The sequence below is a fragment of the Rhodamnia argentea genome, chromosome 8 (genome assembly GCF_020921035.1).
Source record: "Rhodamnia argentea isolate NSW1041297 chromosome 8, ASM2092103v1, whole genome shotgun sequence".
NCBI classification, from domain to species: Eukaryota; Viridiplantae; Streptophyta; class Magnoliopsida; order Myrtales; family Myrtaceae; genus Rhodamnia; species Rhodamnia argentea.
This window is the reverse complement of record NC_063157.1, coordinates 11,023,592-11,035,087: the sequence shown is the minus strand read 5'-3', so window position 1 is coordinate 11,035,087 and position 11,496 is coordinate 11,023,592. Positions and strand designations below refer to the sequence as shown.

The window sequence follows — 11,496 nt, the reverse complement described above, 5'->3', positions numbered from 1 at the left end:
TATTCTCTTAGCCATCCCTCAACTCTGCTCATACGTGAATCTAAGATTCATACTGAACAACCCTGGAGTTACTTTATATGTAGCGACAATGGCGATTGTACTCGTTCAGAAATTCTTGGTCGGGGCAGACCTGGGGAGTTCACTTAAGCACGGTAAGTTTTCTAATGTATTTACAATGGGCAGGACAAGAAAGCTCAAGAAGTGGATTAAACATAAGCTATTCTTAACAAAAATAAAGGATTTGCATCATGGACACGAGTCACCGAGGAGTTACGGGCTTCAATTCCAGAAGTTTGTATTCTTTACAAAACGATGTTATCAAAGCATGCCAAAACTGATCTCTCAACTAAGTTCAAGAACTAAAGCTGCCATCCACCACAGGCACAAGGCGGCAATTTTGCTATTTGGAATTTCAAACAGCTCTCATCAATCAAATAAAGGTGTGCAACTCCTTCGACTTCTCTCGAAAGAACACCTAATTAACCACTCCAATCACTCAAAAATTGACCCACTCAGCTGTATAGTTCATATCGGTTTAACCTCGTGCTCCAACGCCACTACAGACGTACACGATTCTTCAAAAGAACGTTGCAGAGAGGTCCTTCAAAACAAATATATTGCTGTTCACTAACAATGCATATCATCATGGACAACAAACAAATCAACAAATAGGTAAAGCAAAAGCAGCAATCACACTATCAGTTCAATTAAACAGTCGAGAGGAGAGAGATTTCTCCTTTAATCATTGACATTGCAGATATTTTACTTTTCTATGCAGCATCATTCACATGCATGCAGAAGCCAAATGAAAACTAACAATGCATCTTGACGATCAAACCTAAGCCATTCAAAATATGATAGTCAAACTGCATTTACAGAAGACAGGACGAACTGAGAACCGAACCAAGCAAAGCTATTTCTAAGCAAGCTCTAATAACGTCTACCGCATCTTTGCTCGCTTAGGCAGGCCACTGCTAGGTCCAACCCTACCCTTCCCAAAGGCCTTCATGACGAACTGAGAACCGAACCAAGCAAAGCTATTTCTAAGCAAGCTCTAATAACGTCTACCGCATCTTTGCTCGCTTAGGCAGGCCACTGCTAGGTCCAGCCCTACCCTTCCCAAAGGCCTTCATCTTCCTCCTCTTTCTCTCCTCCTCACTGTCAGATTCATCACCTTTCTCTCTATCTGCATTGCTTGCTTCTCTCTCCAACTCCTCCCATGTCTTCCCCTTCTCTTCCTCTGATTCTTCTTCTGAATCTTGGTCGTCATCCTCCTCAGACTCCACCAATGACTCACTATCAGAGGCCTCTTCTTCCGAATCGGATTCGGACTGCGCATCAGATGGTTCATAACCTTGGTCTGATTCCTCCGACTTTTCACTATCTGAGTCACTGACTTCCAAATTCAAAAACTCCCAGCCCCCATCATCTATGAAGCTCTGCGGATCATCAGTTATGGTCTTCAATATCTGTCGCCAGTTCAGATTCAATCTGCTTTCATAGTACTTGATGTCTGTTGTGTCAAGCCATTCCTTGATTCCATCAAGAGATGTAGAAGGGATGGAATCAATTCTAAGTACATCCCGCTTGAAGTCCTTGAAAACTATAGTCATATCAAAGTTCTTCTGTCCAAGACCAACTCTCTCCAAGTTCACAATCTCAATCTCGCTCAGTGTCACCACAAGGAAAGGAGTCTCTATTAGTTCTACCAGGCAGGTTGACGTTGGAACAATGAAAGCTGAAGCCTTGTAGGGAACCCCATGAAAGCCAAGCTCTCTTAGAGGCTGATCGAACTCAAGGTCCAGCCCACCAAAATGGGGCTGGCTCCAGAGATCATTTACCCTATTCACAAAGTTCTGGAAATCCATGTTAATCTTGTTCTTCCTGTCTCTCTCCCGTTGCTCCTCTTCAATCTCATCAGGATCATAGGCAGATCTCTTCCCACCACCTAAGGTTTGGACCACATCCATCACCTCAACATAGAACTGCACGTCCTTGGTTTTCCGATTACCAACCATTATATGATTGTGCAGGTGAAAATGCAAAATGGTTATCATCTCCTTCTCTGCCGGCTGGAAAAACGCATGTTTAATATTCCCAAACATGATGTCTACACGCTCATCCTGCCTGGTGGTAGAATACCGAAAACCATTGACATGAGCCTCAAGTGTACCAGGTAACTTCCTTCCACGACCTCCAAAAGCAGGACGGATCCAAAGGTCAGACAACTTTATTGGCTTCATTCTGTTCCCTGCAAGTTGGAGTTTCTCTTGAGTAACTAAGGTTGCCCTTTCAGCTCTCTCAGACTCTCTAGCCATAACTTGTCGCCTCAGAGTTTTTATCTGCTGCACGACTTCGCTTATGTGCCTGGAGTCCTTGGAACGGAAAGCTACTTCTTTCAGATAAATAGCGCCCTGGAACTTGGACGTGTTGCTGTCATGAGGATTGAAAGGAGTCCCAGGTACATTAAAAATAATCCGAACGTAGCAGTTGCGATTGGTGTCCTGCTGGCTTGAGACTGTCCTTATGGTTGCGACATGGAACGGAACAATACTCCCATATATAGGCAAAAGGACAGCTTCATTCTTCTGGTCAACCTGAATCATGGAATCTCTAGGAGGTGGTAAATCATTCACACTTTTATAAGCAACAAGGTCCGTAGAAGTCTTGGCAGCATTTCTGTTGTCTCCAGTCCCGGAGCGTCCACCAGCAAGCCGCCGTGCAGTTTCCTCATTTTTTTGACGAGCCAATTCTGCCTGGTGCTGCCTTCTCAGCTCCTCCTTTGATTCCTGGTTGTCTGACCTGAGCGTCGTCTTGGACATGATTGGGTCCGCACCATTAGCTTCAGGTTTGGCTTTTGGCCTTTCCTCTTCTTCCTCATCCTCATTGAATGAGTAAGCCACGTCCTTCACAGCTTTAGAACTCATGTGAGTCGCAACATCCGATTTTTCTTTTCCAACAATGACTGTATCAGCAAGCAGCATAGAGAAATTTTGATTCTTTGGGTTGTTAGTCTGGTTTTGCAAATTCTGGAAACCAAGCGATACATTAAAGACCATGTTTTCTTTGACAATTCTCTCATTTTTGGCATTAATGTTCAACCCTGACTCCCGAAATTCCAGACCCATTCCCGTCCCAGCTGACTTCGTCAGGTTTGGTAGTAGTTCAGGAGCATCCTTCTCAACTACTGAAAAGGCTGCCTCATAAGCTGCATTGAGCTTGTTCCCGGGCTTCAACATGCTAACTGCTGCTTCATGGGCCTTTAGAAGCACTTCATACGCTTTACTCTGCAGGGGATTGGCATCAATCAAGAATGTCCTTGCGCAATTAGAGCAGTAACTGTTATAACGAGATCCAACGGCGCATATAATCACGCTTGCAGAATCATAATAAAGCAATTCCTCGTTGCTGGCCGCACTGGGCCTAAGATCAAACTCTCCTCCACTCTGGAAAATAGGAGGATAGCAAATATCAATGCTATCTACCTTCAGCTTTACCTTAGCTCTAGATGGATCCAATATGGCTTTCTCAGTTTCATCCATCAACAATGAATGAGTCACTTTCTTTTCCTCATCAATAACATTCTCCAGTTTCGGAACCACATAATTCTTCAACACGTTAGCCGTCAGATGTGCTGCCTTTTTCACATTCAAAAGCTCAGCGTCATCCTTGACAGCAAACAATTCAGACAACCCATTGGTCACATCATTAAGCTGAAAGTCAGCAGCCTTAAGCTTCTCACCCCATGTCTCCAAAAGCTTACCTTCAGGAGCCTCTCTTGCTATATACCCGACAACAGGTACTTCTTGACCATCTGCCTTGGAAAGAGAGCGGATGGCACTGAAAATTGCCTCCATTAGTGCAGTCCCATCATCACTTCTCGCCTTCACATGAATCACAACTTCAGCTCCCACAGCTTCCTTGGCAGTTCTTTCGACAGGTCGAAGAACATCAGCCTTCTTTTGGCTGCATAAAAAGTGGATCTGCCTCTTCATGAAAACCATTATAGTCTCTGGGAACTCATAACCCAGCAACCACATGTTTAAAGCTGAAGATTTGAGATACCGAAGGTCCTCTGAATTAGGAGGAGCAGCTATAGCAAGAACATCAGAAGAACCCCACAAGTCATTCCTATGGTCATTCCAGTGAGTATAAAGAGTCTTCAAACGCTTGGCAAAATTGTCCAACTGAATCTTATACATAGGCCCAGCTGCTGCAGCCTTTCCATTAACATTTTGACCATTTCCACTCCGATGATCGCCCATTTAGAAACACCACACTTAACACCAGCCTGATAAGAGGCCAATGAAATACAAATCAACACAAAACAATACATGTTTCTTATTTCTCATAGTAATCAGACAGACATCATAGGACTTATAGGAAGAAAATTCTTAGTAGAGCTGATATTTTCCTTATCAAACATGAAAATAAACTATTGGCAGAAGAGACTCCAGGTTTATCAATGTGTCTAGAGATTGAAACACCTAGAGCCAATACATCTGTGCAGCAGGCTCATAACACTGTATTTCAAAAAATTTATGTTATTGCATGCAAAGCAATTAAGTGTCATAAATACCAATCTACTCTCCCGTTTTCTTTCCCATCTTAATCCTTCTCAAATAATAAACAGTATTGAGGCTAATGCAAACTGCCTTTTACACTAATGGATACATAGTCATGACATCAACAATTTTATGGCAATTAAAAAAGCATAAACAGATGCTATTCTACAACTATCTATACTATCTTTTAACGGAGAGTGTAGATGTAAACTTTGTCCCCAAAATATCCTTACAAAATTAAGGCACGTTAGGTAGTAGATTGTTGATTGTAATCTAATGGGCGTAACCGTCCAACCTGATGTGACGCAAGTGGTGGGCGTACCCCAAGTCAGATCTTGCACATTTTTAATCACTAGATGAGCGATCCACAGGCAGACATCAACAATTTTATGGCAATTAAAAAAGCATAAACAGATGCTATTCTACAACTATCTATACTATCTTTTAACGGAGAGTGTAGATGTAAACTTTGTCCCCAAAATATCCTTACAAAATTAAGGCACGTTAGGTAGTAGATTGTTGATTGTAATCTAATGGGCGTAACCGTCCAACCTGATGTGACGCAAGTGGTGGGCGTACCCCAAGTCAGATCTTGCACATTTTTAATCACTAGATGAGCGATCCACAGGCAGACAGGCAGCCACTGCTTTGCTACATTATAGAACAGATCAGGAAGTCAAGTGGCACCTCAACTTATCTACATCCCTTCGCAAGGTTAATTGAATGAGAGATTAAGATTGCAGGCACATATGAATTCAACCACGAGGCTACAATTTCTGCAAGCGAAAAATACTAATGACGATATTTGTCCGCAAATAGTAAGTCAGCTACAGATCCAAAATAATTTTCACACAAAAACAAGCCCAATATTATTGATTATCTTCAGTCGGTTCGTTTCTCCCTGCATTATCTTCCATATATTCCTCCAGCATATTCAGATAAACACGCCTTCTACTCCGTGAGCATAATAATCCTACTTATTGAAAAGTAAACAACCCCAGAAATGAACGCCATGCCAGGCCGCGCACTCCATTCCCTCTCATTCCCTCACGGGTGGGTGATTACAGTCCTTAGTTCATAACAGAGCCACCCTGCCCTAAACTAAGTAAATCGTCCTGAGAACTTTTTTCTTTCCCTTCAAACACTAAGAAATATCTTCCCCCGGCGGTCAAAATCAAGCAAAAGCCTCTCATTTAAGCAAACCCTAGCACCTCCAGAAACGACGTGAAACGAGCTACAACAGGAAGAAATCGAAGCACGGCCAAAAACGCAAACGATCGAGGACCGACAGCTCCGTTCCACCGAGCGAACATCAAAACTACTCGATCAAAGGCAGAGGGAAGAAACAAAGGACAGAGCGAGAATCGCGAAAGAGAGAGACGCTTACCGTTCTTCTTCCCGGACTCGTTGCGGCGACGGAGGAGGAGGAGGGAAATGGTGGTGGCGGTGGCGACTCCGTCGTCTCCAGCTACCGTCGATTTTGCAGCAGGAGGAGAGATTTCTCGACAGAGAGAGTGAGTAAGGGGGAGAGAGGGAACGAAGTGTGCCCTAGAGAATGCTGAAATGGAGCGAGGGAAGTCGGTCACGTTATAAATATAAAAAGAAAAGCAGAAAAACAATCAAACGGAAACGAAGGAAAAAATATAGAAAGAAAAATAAAACATCATAAATATAAATGAAAAACAGAAAAAAAAAAATCAAGCGGAAACAAGGAAAAAAAATATATAAAAAGAAAGAAGACACAAAATATGAATCACGAACAAGAATCATAACCTAAACATTCTGTTTGATAATTTCTTTTTGTGCATGCACAAAAATCTGTATGGGGGTGGGAATTTCCCCACGGGCTTATACCAAATCACAACAAAAGAATATCAAATTCGATCTTAATGTGATCGATAGCACGTGTATGTGTACAAGCAAATGGAGTCGCCATCGGTTTTTGAGGAAGGTAGATCCGGAAAAAGGTCGGAAGAAACCGTTCGATTCTGCGCAACCAAATAAATCTAGAGTCCGGAGACTTGGTTACCTTGGTGTTTCTACCAACGCCCTTTCGCCGTTGAAGTTAAGTGTTTTCTAAACGTGTTTCATGCAAATTTTTAATTCATTTTTAAACCTATGAGGTAAGCTAATGCTAAGTGTTCACATAGGTTGTTTTTGTCTTCTTGCAAATTTTCTAAAACTATACTAAGTCTAAAGTACTTAAACCTAGTCAAATTACAACCAATGAAAGAATCATGACATTGATAAATTGCATCATAAAACCCTAATGAAACCCTAAGGGCTTAGAGAAATGTGGTTTGGGTTTAATTTCAAAGGTATTTATTATTTTCCCAAAAAAGAATAAAATCTATGAAATCTAGGGAATTTAGGCCCAAATTTATGAAAATGAGGTCAAACTAGCCTAATCTAAGCTTTTTCTATTTTTAGATATTTTCTAAAAATTTTATAATTTTTTAGATTTTTTTCAAATTATTTTATTTTTTATTATCTTATATATTTTCCTTTGAATCGTTATGTTTTAGGTTGATTGAAGAGTGATGAGAGAACCGAAAGGAAAAAGTTAGAGATGTGAGATTTTAGTCTGTTTTGTGATTCTCAAAAGTGATTCTTTTTCTAGAACCAACTTTTTTTTGTTTCTTTTTTTTTTGCTCCAAAACAGTTCCCGGGAACAAAATCAAAATCAGAATCATTTACGTTACCAAACATGATTATCATCTTCTTATTTTTGTTTGTTTTAGATAGCAGAATCAGAGAACCGGAATCGTTGTTATGCAGCCCCTTAATTATATCTACTTAAAGCTTTCATATTTAGATTTGTCTATACGATGTTTTTTTTTTTAAGAGAAAGGTAGACTACCCGAAAAATAAATTGCTAATTTCTATTTTATTATTGTGGATTAGAAATATATTAGTAAACCAGCCGGAAAAGTAAAAAAACATGTTTTAAAGACAAATATTGAATGTTTTTTTTTTTAAAAAAAAACATTCGATATTTGTCTTAAAAACCAACTTCTTTTCATTTCAAGTAGATGATGCAGAGTAACAACCCAAATGGGCTTCAGAACAAAGAACATCCAAAAGAGGTTGTGGGGGTCTTGAAACCCAATTTTGAGGAAGAGACCAATGAAATTGAGCCTTAACAGCCTAGTCCGTAGCTTTATTTTGGCCTCTGGGACAATGGGTCAAGCAAATGTGAGGTAAAGAAGCAAGTGCGGCCTGGCCTTTCTTGATAAGCATAGTAACTTCCCATGGTGCATGATCTATTCCCAAAAGTAACTGAATTGAAGTTAGACAGTCAGACTCCAAAGAAGAAACACGACTTTCTTTTTCTCTCTCCCACTTGGCTGCGAACTCCAAGCCCTCAATAATCGATAGGGTTTTTGCTTGCAACACAGTTTGCGCCTTCACCTCACGGGCGAAACCACGAAGCAACACACCAGAGGCGTCTCTACATACTCCGGCAACGGCTCCGGTATTTGTTCCGGCTACGAAGGCCCCATCAATGTTAATTTTCAGAGAACCCAGATCTGGTGGCAACCACTTCAAGGGTAAGTCTCGAGCCCTTACTGGATTTTCATGCTGATTTTTACTCCAACTTTCAACATTTTCATTCATTGCAAGTGCTTCGATTACCACTCCTTGCAGATCTGGTGGTTTAGCTCGGAATATGGCCCCATTCCTCGCTTTCCAAATGAACCAGAGCACTTCAGATACTAGTTCGGGGGTGGGTGTACGGGGGAGTTCACTCTTATAGCCTAAAAACCATCGATCCATACTAGTAAGACTATGCTCCGTATATGTATACATAAATGTTAGTCTAACCAAGCTTTAGTTGTCCAGGGGCAGAGGAGGAACAAATGTTCTGCTATTTCTGGGCTTGTTTTACACAATGGGCATATCGAATCAGGTACGACTCTCCGTCTGAACAAGTTTTCCTTTGTGGGCAGGGCATGTTGGCAAAGATTCCCAATGAAAACTTTGATTTTGGGAGGGGCCTTTAAGTTCTAGACTTTGCACCATAGAGCTTTTGGCTTTTGGTGCGATGATGATGCATGTAACTGAGTGAAGTTGCTGCCTTCTTTCCTAAGTTGGTTATACCCACTTTTGACAGAATAATTGCCTGACTTTGCTGTCGTCCATACCATTCTGTCTTTCTTTGCTATTGATGGGAGGGGAATAGCCAATATTTCATTGACAATTCTTTCTTCAAACAAGTTTTGAAGGCTTTCTTCCTTCCATGAGGCACTGTGCCTGTCAATTAACTCGGCGACACGCTGAGGGTCTTCTTGGTTAGCTGGACCTGTAATTGTACCTAGCTTTAACCATTTCTCTTCTTGAATTCTAGTCGATTCTCCATTGCCCACTAACCACAAAACTGAATCCGATATAGCATCCCTTCCATTTAGTAAGCTTTGCCACCCCCAAGATGATCGATTACCTAAACATTCTGTTTGATAATTAGACAGAATAGCACGAAAAAAAATATTATATGCAATATGTTATATAACATAATCAATATGAATTAATCTTCAATTAATTTAAAATGTAGGATGAAATTTCACAAAGTAACTACGTAATTATTTGACTTAAATGACAAAAATTGGGAAGAGAAATTATTTTTGGGAACAAAAATTTTATGCGATTACCAAACGCGTTTCCGTTCTAGAAATAGAAATTTTGTGCGATTACCAAATACGTTTTAATTCTCTAAAATTCATCTAGAGAACAAAATTAGAAAAAATAGTTTTAATCATAATCATTTTTAGCATTAGAATCATTGTCATGCGGGCCCTATACCGCTAATCTTTTTACTTCCAAGTTGCAACTTCTCTTTTTCCTCTTCTACTCTCTCCTCTCCATAAATTTAATAAATTTTGAATTTGATACTCAAGTACAAATCATTTGGGTCGTAAAATTGCGCAATTTTACCCGCAAATCAATTCTTGACTTTTGACAGAGAAAAAAGAGAGAGGATATTGTTGTCTTTGTTAGGAATCGCATACCGATTCTAGAAAAATAATCCTAACAAACAGTTTACACTGGCGTAATATAATAATAAAAAAGCAGAATCAAATGAACACATCAAAGAATTTGTTATTGAAGTTCACCCAAACTTGGGCTATGTCTCCGCGTAGAGGCACTCTATGAATCCACTAGTCTTCGAGAAAAGTAGGAATACAACTAATGATCTTCTCATAAGATCGGGGCAAAAAAGAAATCGAGAACACTTAAAAATGCCGTTACGGCCTCTCTTTTTCTTTTTCTCTCTATTCGCTACCTTTGCGACTCTCTCTCTCTCTCTCTCTCTCTCTCTCTCTCTCTCTCTTGCTCTTATGACTCTTACTACCTTTTACATCGCTAATAAAAGAGGTATAGTTTTTAACCTAGGAGCAAAAAAGAACAAAAGATTAAAAAAAGCCCTTAATGAAATATTTTGACTTCACACGCCAACAATCTCCCACTTGAAGATAAATATATCCGATGGACCAAGCAATTTTGCATCTATCATCTTCAAAAACTAGTAACTGAAACTTGTGCCTCTACGATACTGCTCATCAATTAACATGGAATAATGCCAATAGTAGTAGTACAAAAAGTATGCTTCTCTCTGTCTACTACCTTGATAAACATGTCGGTTGGATTCTTTGAGCCATCAATCTTATGTAGCTTTAACTCATTATCTTTCAATGTTGACTCGATGAAATGATAAGGCTTCTTGATATATTTAGTCCTTGAGTGATAAGTTGCATTCTTTGCTAAGTGCACTGCACTTTGACTATCACTCCACAGTATGCTCACCGGTCGCTTTCGATGTAGCTCCTCCAAATAATCTTGTAACCACATGATTTTCTTAGAGGCTTCTGTGATCGCCACATACTCTGCCTCCGTCATCGATAGAGCCACTATTTTTTGTAATTGATATACCCAACTCACTTATGTACCTCAACCGTAAAGACATATCCAGGGGTACTCTTACCACTATCTCGATCACCCGAGTGATCCGCATCCACATAACCCCGCAATTGTAGAGATGTACCTCCATAATAAAGAGAGTAATTTGATGTACATGCTAGATATCTCAATATCCATTTTATTACATGCCAATGCTCTTTGCTCGGGTTCTGCAAATATAGACTCACAATTCCCATTGCATGTGCAATGTCTAGTGTCGTGCTCACCATGGCATACATCAAACTTCCTACTATCGACGCATATGGCATTGCCGCCATCCCATCTTTCAAAGCTTGAGTACTTGAACATATAACACTGGAAAGTTTGAAGTGACTCGCTAGAGGAGTCGCAACCGGCTTTGATTTATCCATGTTGAATCTCTTCAACACCTTGTTCACATAATCTTCCCGCTACAACTATAATTTCTTATTTTTCCTATCTCCGATGATTTTTATGCCAAAAATCTTCTTGGCCTCCCAAGTCTTTCATAGCAAACTGCAATGCTAACATCGTATTTACTTCTGCGATTCTCTTCATATTAGAACTAGCAACTAGCATGTCATCAACATATAAAGAGAGATATACAATATCACAATCGTCATACTTTTGAAAATAAACACAATGATCGGTCTCACAGTGTGCAAATCCTTTTTCTTCCATAAAATCGTCAAATTTTAATTATCATTGTCGCGGAGCTTGCTTTAAGCCATACAAGCTTTTCTTCAAGTGACACACCATATGCTCTTTACCTTTGACCACAAAACCTTCAAGCTCCGCCATTTATAACTCTTCATCTAAATCACCATGCAAAAACGTTGCTTTTACATCTAATTGCTCGAGATGAAAATCCTCCACTGCAACTATACTTAGCAAAACTTTGATTGATATTATCTTCACTACCGGTGAAAATATCTCGGAGTAGACGATCCCTTCTTTTTGAGACAAACCCTTTACTTCAAGTCCCACCTTGTATCCG

At 40.1% G+C, this 11,496-nt stretch overlaps 1 protein-coding gene and 1 long non-coding RNA gene across 4 annotated transcripts; one reads left to right on the top strand and one right to left on the bottom strand.

Annotated features, from left to right (window-relative positions):
* Nucleotides 1-705: 705 nt before the first annotated feature.
* LOC115745352 (FACT complex subunit SPT16) lies at nucleotides 706-6,120 on the bottom strand. 3 transcript variants are annotated; one of them, XM_048283498.1, is made up of 4 exons: nucleotides 5,953-6,120; nucleotides 5,118-5,216; nucleotides 1,029-4,291; nucleotides 706-919 (listed from the first exon to the last, which is right to left on the bottom strand). In XM_048283498.1, the coding sequence occupies exon 3, from the start codon at nucleotides 4,263-4,265 to the stop codon at nucleotides 1,065-1,067; it is 3,201 nt and encodes a 1,066-aa protein (XP_048139455.1). In that variant the 5' UTR covers nucleotides 4,266-4,291; nucleotides 5,118-5,216; nucleotides 5,953-6,120; the 3' UTR covers nucleotides 706-919; nucleotides 1,029-1,064. The 3 variants fall into 3 exon arrangements, with proteins under 3 accessions (XP_048139455.1, XP_030536734.1, XP_048139457.1); XM_030680874.2 differs by lacking the exon at nucleotides 5,118-5,216 and having other exon boundaries at nucleotides 5,953-6,119; XM_048283500.1 differs by lacking the exons at nucleotides 5,118-5,216; nucleotides 5,953-6,120 and adding an exon at nucleotides 4,861-4,943.
* Nucleotides 6,121-8,204: 2,084 nt separating this feature from the next.
* Nucleotides 8,205-8,809, top strand: LOC115745428. The gene is made up of 2 exons (XR_004015928.2): nucleotides 8,205-8,346; nucleotides 8,401-8,809. It is a non-coding gene; the product is annotated as an uncharacterized LOC115745428 (long non-coding RNA).
* The last annotated feature ends 2,687 nt before the right edge of the window (nucleotides 8,810-11,496 follow it).